Source organism: Mandrillus leucophaeus, unplaced genomic scaffold, assembly GCF_000951045.1.
Source record: "Mandrillus leucophaeus isolate KB7577 unplaced genomic scaffold, Mleu.le_1.0 Scaffold126, whole genome shotgun sequence".
Lineage (NCBI taxonomy): Eukaryota > Metazoa > Chordata > Mammalia > Primates > Cercopithecidae > Mandrillus > Mandrillus leucophaeus.
The window spans coordinates 3852216-3870107 of NW_012100987.1; the positions used below are offsets into that span (position 1 = coordinate 3852216).

Consider the following 17892-nt stretch of genomic DNA (forward strand, 5'->3'; position numbering starts at 1 on the left):
CATGGTCTTCAAAACACACTTATAAACTAGGAAGAGTTCACAAGAACCACCAAAAGACACCTTGCAACAAGGACAACTAAGAAGATTGCTACAAAAATTCTGAAATAGTACTGAATATGTTAGTCAAAATATAAACACATTGTATTTGAACAAACCATTAAGTTTCACACTAAACAACCATCATTTAAACGTGAAAAACGTTTAAATAATTTACTCTGTTAATGCCAAGCCAGTTGTAATATACTGTAAATCTCACATACGTTAGTAAATAACCTATGCTGAATTTCCTTGAGACTCATGATAAATCCAGTCATCCTGTACACATCTAAATACAAAATTGGAGAGTCTGACCTGAAACATCCCTATGACTAATGATAACATATGAACTAGAGTTACCATCCCTCCTTCTGAAAGCAATCGGGGCAGCTCGGTCCAACTACATCTCACAGGGGTGTCCAGGGGAGAGAATACAGTCATGAGTTCTTAGTTTCTGTTTCCGGTTGGGCCAGTAAAGGCCCTTCCTCTTCCCTCTTTTCCACTTATTACTAGAGACAGAAACCAAAAACCATGGCTTCAGGCTGCGGAAAGCCTTAGATAGAACAACGACAAAATAATGTGGGTTGGACAAGCTTGACAGCAAATTAGCCAACTGCTTTTTAGTATACGTCTCACCGAACTTGGTGTCTGCAAGGGGCTCCTACACTTTACAGGAGACAAATCTATTGAATAAAACATCTCAAGTGATGTTTGAACACCACTATGAGGACTTCTGGGAGAAGCTGAAGGTAAGGAGTCAGAGATGCTTCCGTTCCCATCTAAAAACAGCTTTCTTCTGAGAGATGAAGAACTGAGGTTTCCAGGAGATTGATCTGCAAATTCATCAGCTCTAAAATAGTCACCTATATTTAATAATAGGAGAAAAGGCAAAGCTAGTCATTTTAAAGAGCAATTATACTTCTGTTACTCAACTTTTCAGAAGCCAGCATGCACTTCATGTTTGAATTTTTTCCCCAAAAGAGGGAGTTTAATTGCATATGTGATGTTTTACATCTTAAATTATTCCTTAGTTTTTAAGTGCTACATTGTGAGTATAATACCAATCAAATGTTTATAGTTTCTGTCTATAGTAATAAAGTTCATTATGATAATAAGGCTAATTCAAACTATGTTCAAGAAAAAGAGAAATTTCAGGACAGTTTCCCCACTTCTTTAGAAAGAGGTACTGCCACATATTTCCCATGTTACCATTTACAAAAAGCCAGCCAAACGAAACCTTTGGTTCAAGTTATTAAAGGTTTAAACAAATACAGTATTTACCTAATATATTTTCTAAATTAAAATCCACAGGAAGAGACAGCAATGTCTGACAAGCAGCTGGAAACAAGCAAATGAATAAATAAATTCAAACATGGGATAAATCAATGGAAGTATACGATATGCAATTCAGCATGTGCTGCCCAGTCAACCATCTCCCCGTGATGTTCCAGCCACATGGAATTATTCCATTTCTGCATTCTATTACATACCCTGCCACATCTTTCTAGAAGTGGTTTCCCACACTCTCTGCCACTAGTGTAAATGTGTTAATAGTAAAAGTTAACTCCTGGCTCCGGTACTGGCACTTGAAAAGGAAGCCAGCCTATATTTGGGGGGAGATTTCTCACATTAACCAATTTTCAAAAGAATGCTTTCCAAGACCAGAAATCAATTCATATGCTTTGAACAAGAAAACAAAACACTACAGCCATTTCTAAAACACGGCTGGATGCACCTGTTCTACTATACTTATTTGTAAAGGTCAGCTCTCATATGGTTATTATGCAGCTCATTCAAAAAATCCAAACAGGCCAGGCTTGCTGGCTCACGCCTGTAATCCTAGCACTTCGGGGAGCCAAAGCGGGTGGATCGCTTGAGCCCAGGAGTTCGAGACCAGCCTGGGCAACATGGCGAAACGCTGTCTCCTACAAAAAATACAAAAATTAGCCAGGTGTGGTGGCGGGCGCCTGTAGTCCTAGCTACTGAGGAGGCTGAGGTGGGAGGATCACTGGAGCTCGGGAGGTCAAGGTTGCAGTGAGCTCTTGATTGTACCATTGCACTCCAGCCAGGGTGATAGTAAGACCCTGTCTCAAAAAAATAAAAATAAATTTAAAAAAAAAAAGGAAACAATTTCAATTCCAGAGTAAAGTGTTACAACCTGAACTGGGTTTACAATCCAATTTAGCTTAATATGGAACATACTTCTTTTCAAATTGTATTCATACTCACCATTGCTTTTCTCAGAAGGAATGGTCAGCTTGTTTCCAATTGGAGAGTCACTATTTACGTTAGTGCCTGTAAGACATTTTAAGTGAAAAATCCTACATTTTATACTCTTCATTTGCTTTAGCATTACTTTTTCCAGAGTAAAAAATTAAGAAAGTGGGAACTTATTTTGCAACATTAAAAAAAATCTGCATATATAAGTATATATTTTGGCATGTTTCTATTATTTTTTTACCTTTGAGGGAATACAAGGATAAAACTAAAGGATTACCACAGCAAATAAGGAGGCACCAAGCAATACTTTTTTACATTTTTCTTTAAATAATTGTATATATTTATGGGGTACAATGTGATGTTTCAATACATGTATACACTGTGACAAGAGAAAATCAGGCTAATTAACATATCCATTGCCTCAAACATTTTTCATTTCTTTGTAGTGGGAACAATTAAAATCCAGTTTCAGCAATTTTGAAATATATGACACCTCATTAGCAGCTATAGTTACCTGCCTGTGCCAACAGATCACCAGAACTTATTCCTCCTGTCTAACTGAAACTTTGTACCCTTTGACCAATATCTCCCCCACAACCCCTCCTCCCTACTGTCTGGTAACCACCACTCTATTCTCTACTTCTAAGAGTCTGACTTTTTTAGATTCTACATATAAATGAAATCATTCAGTATTTGTCTTTCTGTGCCTGGCTTTTTTCACTTAGCATAATGCCCTCTAGATTCAGGTATGTTGTCACAAATGACAAAATTTCCTTTTGTAAGGCTGAATAGTATTCCACTGTGTGTGTGTGTATATACATATATACACACACATATATACACACATATATATGTGTATATATATACATTTTAAAAAATCCATTCATCTGTTGATGGACACTTAAGTTGATTCCATATCTTGGCCGTTGTGATTAATGTGCAGCAATAAATATGAGAGTGCAGATATCTCTTTGAAATACTAATTTCAGTTCCTTTGGATATATATGCAATAGTAGGACTGATGAATCCCAAAGTAATATATTTTTTTTAAGGAAATGATGGTTACTCTTCATGATGTCAACCTTAAAAGGTCAGGGATACCTTTTATCTATCCTCAATGTCCTCAACAGATTAAAATGCCAGATTATTTGGACAAAACCCGAAATTTCATCCATAAAACCATACAGTTTCTTTCACAGCAAGAGTTAAAAATACGGGTGCAAATTATTTTAACTCTAAAGTTTTATAAGGTGAAAAAATCTCCAGATTAAAAAAACTCAAAAACTAAAACCATGTCAAAAAAGACTAATATAAGCAAGATAAAAAGGAAGAAAAAGCAAGGGGACTAAACAATCGCCCCCCCGCCCCGCCCCACCAAAACCAGAAACAACTCAGGAATTCTAAAATAAAACAACAAAATAGAGTACAGTAACCTTACAATCCTAAATTTTAAAACGGGTAAGTGGGTTGCTGAATAAGTTAAAGTTCCCTGTTAAATACTATCAAAATGGGTAAATAAAGAAAATTTTGGATGCAGATGACTTTGTCATCGCATGCAGAGTGACCTTCTACAAGACAGATGTAATCAATACTCTCTCTGCCTAAAACCCTGCAATAGTCTTTAGGATAAAATCTAAACACTTGAATGGCTTACAAAGCCCTTCGAAACCATATCTATTTCTTTAGCATGGTTGCCATCTAACTAAATATTATTTGAGTACCTAAAACAAACAAACCAGAAACAGGTATCTCTCTCATCTCTAGGTATTATCTTATGCTCTCTCCTCCCTGCCTTTTCTCCCCTGCATTTCAAGAGTCTGACTCAAATCTCAGCTTAAATTTTATCTTCTGTCAGCATGCCTTCCTTGCCCTCTTCAGACCAGAAAGACACCTACAGCAACATTATCATATCACTTTTCAACTCTATTCCAAGTGTTTTGGTTGTTTCCCCTAGAAGGGCTTAGACAAATTTAAGACCACAATCAAATGAGGAAAAAAAATCGATGGATTTGATTGCACCAAAATAAGGATTTCTGTGCAACCCAGGATATCAAGAACAAACATTAATATACATATGACAGAATGGGAGATAACATTTGAAATGTTTAAGACCAATATAACTGCAATATATATGATATCTTAGAAATTAACAGGAAAAAAAAAAAGGTTAACAACTCCAACTGAAACATATCAATGAAATACAAATAGACATTTTCTATGAAATTTAAAAGGTCATTAGTCTATGAAGACAGAAGGAAAACTGAAACAATCATTTAGAATGTCAAATAACCTATAGGAAAGGCAAAGATGTAAAAGCTGGATAATGCCAAGGGCAGGCAGGGATGCTGGGACACAGGAACCCTAGGGACTGCTGGGGCTGTGCAGACTGTGCAGATATTCTAGAGAGCACTCTAATACTGTGTAGTCAGATTAGGTAAAGATATATCCTATAACTCAGAAATCCTCTACCTGCATATATATCCCAGGGAAATTCTCACTCAAGTCCATAAAAAAAAAAAAAACACATGAGGATATGCACTGAAGCACCTTGCTGCATAAACATTAATAATAGTAAATGCTACCAGCACAAGCTAACATGTATAAACAAAACCACTTTTCCCCTCATTCATCATTTTCTTTGTTAATCTTTAGGTAAATAACCAAACACCATGTGCTAGGTACATGATCTTAGAGGCACCACAGTAACCATCACTTTATAGATAAGGAAACTGAGGCACAGAAAAGCTAAGTAACTCACCTAAAGTCACACAGCTAGTGAGCTTTTCTGGGTACAATTCAAACATAGATAATACTACACTAGAGTAAGGGTCAGCAAACTATGCTTCACGGTGCAAATCTGGCCTTTCACCTATTTTTGTAAATACGGTTTTACCAGTACACACTTACATTCATTTACATATTCTCAGCGACTGCTTCTGTGGTACAGCAGTAGAGTGGAGTGGTTCCAATAGAAATTGTGTGGTCAGTAAAGGCTTAAGTATTTATTATTGAGTCCTTTACAGTTAAGGGCTGCCAACCTTGGCCCTAAAGTAGCACCCAATAGAACGTTTTCTGGGACGATGGAAATGTTCTCTATGTATACTACTCGATATCCACATGGCTATTGAGCACCTGAAATGTGAATATTGTGAATGGGGAACTCCATTTTTAAATTTAACTTTAAATTTAAATAGTCACACGTGGCCACAACTGTCAAGAACTATGAAGGGTCTAAGATTCTACCCAACTTGCCAACTAACAGGTGAACATGTCAAAGTTCCACTGGTGCTGGCTACAGACATGAGGCTTCTGGGGGCAAAGACAAAGGACTTCATTATTTTCAGCACAGCAGGCAGCATGAACTTAACGTTCCTATTAATTCCCTTTGCCCACGAGTGCCAAGAAGGTGACATGAAACAGCCCAGTGCAGTGAATTCTTGTATTGCGCATACAAGTTGGACTGTCTCATACAAAAAGCAGGGCTCATTCACCCCTGACACAGTTTCCAGTTCTATACCTCAATGTGGTTGATCCAGATATCCGCCTTATATAAATTTCTCCTGCTAACCACCTCCCTATGGGACAGCTACATATGGTCTACCTGACTGACCCCCCGACCCTCATACCTCACATGGACTACACAGACATGCCACAGTGACTACCTCTCCGTCACTGTGTGACCTCCTCAATGCAAGACTGCTTGCTTTAAACCCACCAACTAAAACTCTGTTTGGATAATGCCCTGGACCCAATAAAGGCGTTGGCCCATGGGTCCCTTTCTCTCTCTCCCTGACCTCCATGTGTGGTGTTCAGGCATGCTGTGTACCCCTAGGACTTGTAAGTAATAAAATTTTTATTTCCATCTTGTGTCTCTCCTAATCATAGGAGGGGTGCTCTCTTAAAAAATTCTAAATTAAAATACCCAGGTGGCTGGTGGACACACAGTGGGTTTTCACACACAGCTGAGGAAATCCCATTCTTTTATAAGAGACTGCAAACAAATCTGCTCCAGAGGGAGACATCATCCTTCTGATACTGGACAGCAAAACAAACTTACCCTCTGCCCTGGTGGGACACAGTATCTCTGCCTTCCAAGGATGTTCACAAGACGAACACCCTTGAAAAGATAGTTCGGAACAGAACCTGTCCATGCCGCCCCATGAAAGGTGTGCAGAAATGTGAGGCCTATGGAGAACTGTCTCCCAACAACACAGTAAACAGCACAGCTCTGGAGCCTATCCTATTAACCACTGCACTGTTATTGTGGGCTTGATTAGGTTTCGAAGAGTCTAAAGTATTTTTAGCATCTTCCAGATCCTGCATCACTTGAACTAAAACAGGATACTTGGAATACAAAATGTTATTTAAAAAATCACTTAAGAAGGTTGATTCATCTGTTGAAAAAATCCAGTAGTAAAGAATCTGGGGGTGAAAAACTAGTATCTATGAGAATGTCACCTTGGACACACAAATTTTAGAGCTAGGAGGGATGAAAACGGACAACTCTAGTTCAATCCTTTTATTTCACAAATAAAAGAGTGAGGTACAAAGAGATTGAATAATTTGATCAAAGTCACCTCTTTGGTTTATATAAGTGGGAAGTTTTACAATCCAGATTTCCATCTACTACGGCATGCTACCATTAATTCATAATGGCTAAGAATACAGTATCTGATGAGAATGCCTAATTTTGAATTCAGGTTTTCTCACTTTTATCATCTCTGTAACCCTGGACAAATGCTCTCACCTTTCTAAAACTAGGTTTTCTTATCTATAAAATGGGGCCAATAACTGCACCTCGTTCATATGAGTTATAAGAAATTACTGAAAGCACTTAGCACTGTCCAGGCATAGAGAAAGTACTAACCCAGCTTACCTATCATTGTTGTATTATTATGCTTTTTTTTTTGATAAAGAATGGAACAAATATTTCCTTTTATACTGAGAGCATAATTAAGGTGTACTACAATAGACAGTGTAATTCCACTGTGATGAGGGATGCATATATACAAGTGATGCCTGAATACTGCCTTAGAACCCGAAGAGCAGTGAGAACAAATATATGACAACCAATGCCTAGAGGTAGAAAGATATTTGATAGCTTACAGGCTTCCCTTTAATTTCCTTAGTAATTTTGCAAATACTCAGCAATAATACACTGTCCCAGAGGTCATATTAAGTCTTCATCCTTTCTTTACCTTTATAAGAAATCAGCAAATTAGCAAAAGGTAACACAATTTAGGGTTTTATTTAAAATATTAACCTTCAAAATACTGCTAAAGTCATTAACAACTCATCTCTATATTCAATACCAACTATTTCTTCATCTATGGATTCTCTATAACCCTCATTATAACTGACATTCACAATAGTCATGAAGAAAAAGTTAAATTCAGAATAGAACAGCTAAAAAAAAATTCAATAAATTTTAGTCAAATTTTTAATTCTAACCCTAAATGGAGTTAAATTCTATGTTATCCAGAATTTTAAAGCAAGCTCCTTACAAAGCAGATATACTGGCACTTTGATTTTTATTCATATCATTTTTAGTACACTCACATTTATTGGAATGATATTGTGAAAGCTGTTTCCCTTCATGATCAGTCCAAGGAGAGGGTACGATGACATCTTTAGTGAAAAACTAGGAAAATTAAAGTCATACAATTAGGCATAAATTCCGCCCAAAATGTGAGAAAGTACCTGTGTTTTTCCAAATAACTATTAAACATGTTATATACTAACTTTATAATTGTATGCAAAAATTTTAATACTTAAAAGCACAAATGACCAAATGGAAAATGGAAGAAATTTAAAGTATATAAGAAGAGGAATCTTAATATTTCAAATCAACCAGTTAAATTTGAAACTTGCAAACTAAACTAAGAGGATTAATCATACACAAAGTATTTTAAATTTATTTCCCAGGTTTTTTTGATGGGGTTACAAAAAAAAGGATGAAAAGGGAAGGAATATATTAAGGAATATATTAAGACAGACATATGCAAGGAGGCCAGTATGAATGGTGGCCTGAAGCTGGCTTGTTTGTTCTGGCTCTCAAGATCTGATTATTAAATTTTCAAGAATTCTGTGCACCAGTTGTTAAAACCAATATGAAAAATAAAATTATGTAAACTTTCAATTAAATATATTAAAAATAAAGGTAACAAATATTCAAAACTCACCACTTGCTAATTATTTTATACATTTATCAACATCTGTGCTCTTGAGGTTAATAATGTCTTTTGTAGCTATATGGTGGAATTCCTAAATATAATGGTGTGCCACACTATTCTTCCTTTTCCATTCAGTGATGTCACACCAGTAGCTTGAAATTGGCCATGGTTGGAGTACTTACACTACGGATAGCAGCAATCGCTATAAATCATACTCCTTCCACGACCAGAGAGCCAGTTGTTAAACATTTACCAGCACACTACTGGCCAGTATATTCAAAAGGAGATAGAGCATTTGGATACGTTTCTTTCCTCTTTCATTTCTAACACAGTATTTTCCCTTCCCTAGGTTTTGCAAGTAACCAAACACATTTTCTTCATATTTTGCTACACATATGACAAAGAGCCAATTTTCTTAACTAAATTACCCATGAATCTATGACGAAAAGATTAAAAAAAAAAAAAAAAAAAAAAAGGTGGACCGGGGCAGACAAAGACAATTACCAGAAAAAAAATTAAAGGACAGATAAACTTACAAAGTGATGTATAAGTTAACTCAAAAGTAAAGAAATACAAACACAAAAAAAGGTCATTTTTAAAGTAATAAGAGTAGAATAAATTAAGAACTCTGATAATAATCAATATTGGAGATATAGAAAATCAAGCAGCGTCACTGTAATCAGGAATATAAAGTGGTATAACCTTTTAGGAGGTAATACGGTAAAATCTACCGAAACTGAAAATTCACAAAGCCTCTGACTTACTAAGTCCATTTCAAGAATATAAAGATATATATTCAAATCACTGCAGCACTATTTGTGACAGAAAAATAATAAACACAATTTAAACATCTGTCAATAGGGGCTAGGTTACTATGCTGTTGCTAAGAGAATGTAAAAATCTGTATATGCTGGTTATCAAAAATTTCTAAGAAAAATCATGAAGCAAAAAAAGGACGATGCAGTATGAGAATGATAATCCTATTTGTCAAAAATATTTTAAGGACATATGCTATTAAATACACAAAATTAATCTGAAAGTATACATAAGAAATGTTATAGTCATTACCTTCGTGAAGTGGGATGGGGAAACAGGAGGCTTTTTATATTTTTTTCTTTTTGTTTTTACTATAAGCATATGTTTATTCTATTTTCAAAAATATATATTGAAAAGAAACACATTTTCTTAAGTTTACCTGCTGGGTTTCCCTTTAAAATTAAGGATTCTTAAAGAAAGCATTTTTCTAAAATGTTGGAAATTTCGAGAGTCTGAGAATATTCAGGTAGGGAAGAACCAAGTGATTGAGTCAGAATGAAAACTGTGCAGTTACTAGATAGATAAATAAGTAGGTAATGTTTGGCAGGAGTAAACAGTCTTTTGGGGTACAGAAGAGCCAAGTATGGCTAAGGAATAGAGGAGGGTTGAGGGGGCTAGAGGGGCGGAAAAGGAAAAATCAGAAATGCTGCCATCACATAAAGACTTTGAGGAAAGAACTAGGTAAATAACCCTTACTTAGATGCTGGGCCAGGCACAGTGGCTCACGCCTGTAATCCCAGCACTTTGGGAGGCCAAGGCAGGCAAATCATCTGAGGTTGGGAGTTTGAGACCAGCCTGATCAAGATGGAGAAACCCCGCCCCTACTAAAAATACAAAATTAGCCAGGTGTGGTGGTGCATGCCTGTAATCCCAGCTACTCGGGAGACTGAGGCAGGAGAATCACTTGAACCTGGAAGGCGGAGGTTGCGGTGAACCGAGATCACGCCATTGCACTCCAGCCTGGGCAACAAGAGTGAAACTCTATCTCAAAAACGAAAAATAATAATAATAACCCTTATTTAGATCCTAAGAGAGGCAGTTGAACAGACAGAAAAAAAGAAAAAACTTATTTTTATTTTTTTAAAAGCCTACATTATGATATACCTTTCCTGCTTAACAGTAAGAGATTTTATTTCATGAATATCTTAAAAATCCAAAGTATTAACAAAAAAAAGATAAAGCCATTCCCAATGCCAATCTAGACTCTGAAGGCCTGAGAATATTCAACTTCCTCTACGTAAACTCCAACTTGAAACAAATTTGTGCTAATCAATATTTTGAAGGCACAAGGAAGACAGATTGTGCTAGGTCCTGAGAATGAAAGGATGAAGTACAGTATTGGCCAAAAAAGATTGCATCTAGGGGAGAGAAACACTAAACTGATCATTACAATAGTATACAAGTACTATGCAAGGTACTGGGACAGCTGGAAATTATAGGTCTTAGGACAGTACAGAAGGGTGCTTTATATAGTTGGGACTGTGAAGGGCTTTGTGGGGAGATGGGACAGTGAAGGATTTGAAGAATGTCTTCCTAAAAGAAGTGATGTACATGCAGAATTGATGCTTAACTGGTTTAATGATCAGTAACAGTTTAAGTTACCTCTTCAATGGCTTTTTGTCTTTTGTCTTCCACATCTTTATCTATTCTATACAAAGATAAAGAAGAAAAATAACCATGCTATTACTTAAGCTTATGAACATTTAAAATAATAACCTTTCAAAGAAATAATCTCCCTCCACTGCAAACTGGCAAATGTTAAGCTCACTTTATAATAAACACTGGTGGTATCTTGTAACATTTAGTAAATAGCAGTATTCTGAAATTCAACAGTTAGCTATTAGGCTTACATCCCTCTTTTCCATTCAAAGTTTGAATGGAATGATACTTTATTTCAAAAGACTTACATTGATATTAAATTGCTTTTAAAAATATAAATTTGATAAACTTTGTCCCTTAATACAAGTTAAGAAGTATTTAATTCAACATACATCTAAAAATTGTCCAAATTTTTTCTCTTTAATTATAACAAGTTTATCATGGCAATAATTTTAGTATCAACTTTTACTGTAAAATAGATGAGGATAGTTATCACAGTTCTAAACAGTCAAAAATATTAAATCTGAAATAAAACATTGACAATATAACATTTTTTCCAAATGAATTCTTTTTTTCACTTTGATACAATCTGCAATTACTGCAACATAAACTTCTCAGCTACAAGATTTAATATAAAATTTCGGGTCCCAAGCACAAAGCATATACTTGCCAAGGACTCAGCAGTTAGCCTTCCAGGACCACTTCTTTATTCTATTACAGGAAAGAATGCTTGCCTTCCATCAATAAATTGGTAAGACATATTTTTTTTATAATTTACAATTATTTTGTCTCAGAATTTTTTCTTTAAGTTCAGGGGTACAAATACAGGTTTGTTACACAGGTAAACTTGTGTCATGGGGGTCTGTTGTACAGATTATTTCATCACCCAAGTATTAAGCCTAGAATCCATCAGTTATTTTTCCTGATCTCCCTCCTCCCACCCTCCACCCTCCACCAGCCCCAGTGTGTACTGTTCTCCTCTATATGTCCACGTGCTCTCATCATTTAGCTCCCACTTCTAAGTGAGAACATGAGGTGTTTGGTTTTCTGTTCCTGTGTTAGTCTGCTAAGAATAATGGCCTCCAGCTGCATCCGTGTCCATGCAAAGGACACGATCTCATTCTTTTCGTGGCTACACAGCATTCCAGGGTGTGAATTTTTTTTTACATATAAACTTGCTCATGGCTTAATAAAGCTCATATGAGAATGTACACATTTCAGAAATTAAGTAGATTTTTCAAGTGGGAGAATTATGAGAAAATAAACTACAGTATCAACCCACACATCCCAGCTTGAACAGTAGCCATTTTGAGGATAACAAAATGGCTCTTCATCTTAATGGCTCTTCATCTTATCAGTGGTTCTCTTGATCTTGTCATGGTCTTAACCAGGTCAAAATGGCAGCACATAATAAGCTTAGCAAATAGCAAGTAAGCTCTGAACTAGGATTACTGTGTGCAGAAACCTTTTGCTACTTCATCAGAGGGACTTTGAGAACCTGAAATACTCAGGTGATTGCTGGAAACAGTAAAAATCAATGTGGCCAAATATTCTAGAGTCAGATCAAAGAGGATTCTAAGAAGCCATCCAGGGGAGAGCACCCTGACCAGCATACCACTGAACACTAGTATGATGCATATGGGTACAGGTGTGGCCTGAATGTTGAGCCTTTGCAGGGTGGCAAAGGAGAGGGGACCTCTGGACTGGTCACCTACGTGGCCCAGACTCACCAGCTTACACTGGTATGCTTTACAGTTATAATTTTCTGTGTGGATGGTGGCATGAATAGGATGGGAAAAATTGAAGTAAAGGGCTAATATGTAAGAAGAAATACTGAAAGACACTGCCTGTTTCTAAGGATGAAACAAGATGCTCTGTTAAGAATATATTGACAATCCTTGGTAGAAGCCATAACCATTCATTGAATTAATTATATTAATAAATTAAATTAAATTAGAATATTTTCCCACTCTTTTCCCTTCTTCTATATAATAAATCTATGTACTAAGAGACACCAAGATTATCTTTATAAACCTTTGCAGACAATATATCATTTAGTAGTAAGTACAGAAGCGTTGTGTTACAACTTTGTTCTAATTATATTTTTGACTCTTGACTCTTAACATCCTGCACTTCTTCAGTGTTTCTTACAGTCCCTCATAGTACTCAATATCTCTTGACTGATCAATATAATAATTGTCCATCATTCAATATATTGAAAAAATGAGACAAAATAATTAAGCATAATTAAGTTCGTGTGAAACAAAAAATTAGTCACTAATTGTGACTTTGTTTTTAGATATTCTCACTTTCTCTTTCAAAGGTATTATTTATTTATTTATTTATTTTATTTTTTTTGAGATGGAGTCTTGCTCTGTCCCCCAGGCTAGAGTACAATGGCACAATCTCAGCTCACTGCAACCTTTTCCTCCCAGGTTCAAGCGATTCGCCTGCCTTAGTCCCCCGAGTAGCTGGGACTACAGGTGTGTACCACTGCGCCCGGCTAAATGTTTTTGTATGTTTAGTAGAGATGGGGTTTCACCATGTTGGCCAGGCTGGTCTTGGACTCCTGACCTCAAGTGATCTGCCTGCCTCAGCCTCCCAACGTGCTGGGATTACAGATGTGAGCCACCACATCCAGCCTCAAAGGTATTATTTAAATTGAAGTTAAAATTCTTTCATGCTTTATCCTCATTCTGTTCCCTTCCTATTAACACTCTGGATGGACATTAATTTTATGAATGAATGGTCATCATGTTACCAAGCAAAAAGATGGAGGAGAAAAGCCAGTAAGTATTCACCAGAACATCTCAATATGTGTGCAACTTTGTGTGACTGAATTCTTAAGTCAAAGGGAAAAGGATTATCCTTTATTTTGGACTAACAACGTGTCTACCTTAGGACAGCAAATTAAAATCTGGTCATACCATGTATTTGATTTTTTTCAAATATTAAAAAATCAGACTATAAGACATATAAACAAGAGTCCCTAAAACTACAAATGAATAATATGACCTTATACTTTGTAATAAAAAACTAAATCTGCAGTACATTAGTGCCTTGAAACCTAAACAACACAGTGACAAGTAAGACTGCACTGGGTGATATGCAGAATTCTAGAAAATGTAATTCAGATTCCAAGTGAATTGTTACAGTTGGATGATGTCTAAAAACCGCTCTGTTGCTAATGGATACCCTTCCACTCAAAGCCTACTTAACTCTTTAAGGGGATTTTAGGTTTCCCCAAACATAGATAACAATGAAACAGCATTTTGCTTCACCCCAAACCATCAAAAAGACAAACTAAAACAAGTTAATGGCAGAAGCCACAACCATGTAGAAAAGTGCAAATTTCAAAATGCTCTTCTCTTTACTGAGTGCTAGGGGTATAGAGCTGTCCCCTCAGTAGCAGAGGGAAAAGGTAACCTGTAAAAGAAAAAGGTATCTACCCAGATCTCGAACTGTTGGCAAGAAAATCTTTCTGAATGTAGTTCTTTGAACTCATTCATTCAGATAGGAGAAATCTGCATCAAAATTTTTTCTCCCTGGTATCTTTACATAGAAAAATACTTAACATTTAGAATTTCCTACCTCTCTTCACTTGAGAGTGTTATTACACTTAAGTGCAAGAAAGGAAAACTTACCGAGAATGACTTAAGTATAAAGCTTGACGATGAATATCTTCTGGGTCTATTTCTACAGGATTTATTACAGCTAGTTGATCAATAGACCATCTAAATTTCCCTGGAGTCTTAACAAAAGAAAGTGAGCTTATGAGTAAAGGCAAACTAAAATAGTTCATCAAAATGCTAACCAATGTGTTTATAATACAAAAATATTTTAAAGGTTGTATTTTAAAATTTGACTTTACCATGAAATTAAATGGCAAAGGGTAATCATATCATATTAGATCAACTGACTTAATTGTATCTCTCTCTCTCTTTTTTTAAGATAGAGTCTCGTTCTGTCACCCGGGTTGGAGTGCAATGGTGTAATCTCAGCTCACTATAACCTCCACCTCCCGTGTTCAAGCAATTCTCCTGCCTCAACCTCCTGAGTAGCTGCGATTATAGGCGCCCACCACCACGCCCAGCTAATTTTGGGGTTTTTTTTTTCAGTAGAGACAGGATTTCACCATGTTGGCCAGGCTGGTCTCAAACTCCTGACTTGAAGTCATCAGCCCACCTTGGTAGTGCTGGGATTACAGCATCAGCCACAGCGCCCAGTCTGTATGTCTTTTAAAATAACAAAATATTCCACCTGGGTTGGAATTACATAATACTAGAAAAAATCACAACAGAGTAATGAAGATACAAAACTTTCATAATTAACACTCATCAGTGTGATACACTAAGCCCATGTAAAACTAAAAATCTCTTACAGTTATCAAAAATCTTTACTTTCACTAAGAAGGAACTGGAATAAAACAAAGTCCTTAGTCACTTTGGAGATGGCTGCAAAAGCTCATAACATAGTTGATTCTTAAAATAATTATGAATGGCAACCAGTGCTGCCTTTCTGTACTCAACTATCCAACTGAATCAAAGGTTCATCCAAATCCTAATCTGTAATTAGAAATATATTCTAGGCAAATTCAGTGCTAAAAATGCAAGATGCCATACATTCCAACTTTGAGAATTAAGCTGCCGTAAATCTATTATTTATTGTTAGTAAGACCAAGAGATAAATTTTAATATGATTCAATTAGAAATCATAAGGTCAGATTGATGAAATGACTCAATATAAACTGCTTGACCTTCCACTAGTACACACCTGCTAATTGTAAAACTTATATGAAAGTGTAGCAGAAACAGCCACCCTATTTGCAGTTTTTCTAAGTAACTTAGTAGGCTGAAAGATCCAAGGTCAAAAGAACTTATCCAGTGTAGCAAGTAACAGTAAAATAAGATAAAGTGACCCGGGCACGGTGGCTCATGCCTGTAATCCCAGCACTTTGGGAGGCTGAGGTGGGTGGATCACATGAGGCCAGGAGTTCGAGATCAGCCTGGCCAACATGGTGAAATGCCATCTCTACCAAAAAAAAAAAAAAAAAAAAAAAAAAAGATAAAGTGATGAAGCCTTTTCTAATATCCCGAAAAACACTTTTCCTTCATATTACTATTGTGCTAAGCACTAATCACCTATCACACTGTCCTGATATTACTCGTCTAGTATTAGACGAGTAATAGTCTAGTCTAACACATTAAAATAGGGGTTAGTTTCTTTTTATAATAGATTGCAAGCTAAGAATTATTTTGACAGTTTTAAATGGTTGGGGGAAAAAAAATAAATCTTGTGACATGTGAAAATTATATGAAATTCAAATGTGTCCATAAATAAAGCTGTATTGGAACAGAGTAACATTTATCTCTTTACACATTGCCTATGGCTGCTTTTGTGATTCAAGACAGAAGTGAGTAGTTGTGACAGAGATCAAATGATCGGTAAAGCTTAAATATTTACTGTCTGGCCCCTAACAGAAAGTTTGTGACTCCTACATTGGAGTATAACCTCCTTAAGGATTTGTGCCTAATGATCCTAACTTGTTCACAGCGTAATCCCTGCTTAGCATTGTATCTGACACATAGCAACACTCAAATAATGTCTGCCAGATAAGTGAGAACAGAATATTAGATGATGCAGCTTCTTCTCTAATGTATTAGCAGCTATATCATCAATCACAGAATGTAGCTACACCCACAACTGCAGGAAGCTAACATATGTTGTTCTTGAACTTAAAAAAAAAAAAAAACTTCTAGCTAACTTACTAACCTAACCACTAGATTATAATGAACACTACAATTTTTAAAAGTACATTGCAGTTATATATGCTCCATCATGTATTTCCTCCTTACCTTGTAAAGACAGATGTTTACATTTAAAATTATTTGTAATTATTTACATTTAAAATTAGTTGTAAACACTAGTCAGGAATAACTTACTGGTAATTTTGTTGATTTAAAAACAGAAGGACTGGCGAGAGTTTGTTCATGGAGATTAGAATAATCACTAGGACTTTCAAAAGGATTTAAAACAGGGATCCTTCCTGGAGTTTCTGGTGTTATTTGCATTTTTGATTCCTTGACATCTCCCATAGCACAGAGAGAAAACTAAAGAGAAATCAAGAGTACATATGTTAAAATTACAAAGTCCCATAGATATTAATTTTACCTATTAAAATGTATTCGACAAATGTGTCACAAAAACAACTCAAAACCTAACACTCTTGGGGCTATGATACAGCTTATGAAAAAAGTATCACATATAAATGTTCTCAACTGATCCTCGAAATAACCTTGAAAGCTATAGCAGTAAGTTATTAGTGATATTATTTTGTGAAAGAATTAACAAGCTCAGAGAAGTGAAGTGGCTTATACGCAGCAATCAAATATGAATTCAGATCTAAAGGTTACAACAGGCACAAATCTCTTCTCAACTAAAGGACTTATAGCTACAATTTTTTTTTAATTCATCATCTCACGTCTCAACACTATGAACATTCTTCGGATACCCCATCCAACTACAGTTGCTATTAAACAATTCTTTGTAGCAAGCAGGTAAGAGATGCAGAAGCTTGTGCCTTTCTTACACATGAGTCCTAGCCGGAGAAGTATGATTGACAGGGGCTAGGAAATTAACTGCCTTGAGTCCCCTTTCCTCCAAAAATCCTCCTTTCGCCAAGACCTCCCCCTCACCCCTCCCAGGATAGAAAGCGACTCTGCATTACTTCCAATCAAAGGAGGTTACAACTTGGCGGGGTGGGGTGGAGAAGAGTCTATTTCTGTAAGGTTGAGATGCAGCCGGCTTCCTCGGACGGAGCGCCGAGAAGGCGTCGCCCCCAACCCTACGTGGCCACTCTTTCTGGTGCCCCTGTCTTCCACACCTACTCCCTGACTGCTCCCATTCACCAGGGGCCAGCGGGCAGGCAAGTCAGGAGCTGGGAAAAGAAACCTCTCCATTCAGACAGGAGGAAAGGTCAGGGACCATAAAAAACCTACCTACCGGTGCGTACAAAACGAAGCCCCCAATACCGACTCCAGGGAGCTCC

At 36.5% G+C, this 17892-nt stretch overlaps 1 protein-coding gene across 1 annotated transcript in view; it reads right to left on the bottom strand.

The window, feature by feature from the left end:
* The window catches only part of BORA (bora, aurora kinase A activator), a 28101-nt gene that overhangs the window by 10001 nt on the left and 208 nt on the right, over positions 1-17892 (bottom strand). Inside the window, 8 exon segments of the mRNA XM_011972023.1 lie at positions 673-899; positions 1318-1374; positions 2266-2331; positions 7816-7897; positions 10848-10893; positions 14489-14595; positions 16787-16954; positions 17847-17891. Of these exon segments, the coding sequence (XP_011827413.1) occupies positions 673-899; positions 1318-1374; positions 2266-2331; positions 7816-7897; positions 10848-10893; positions 14489-14595; positions 16787-16954; positions 17847-17891 (798 nt within the window).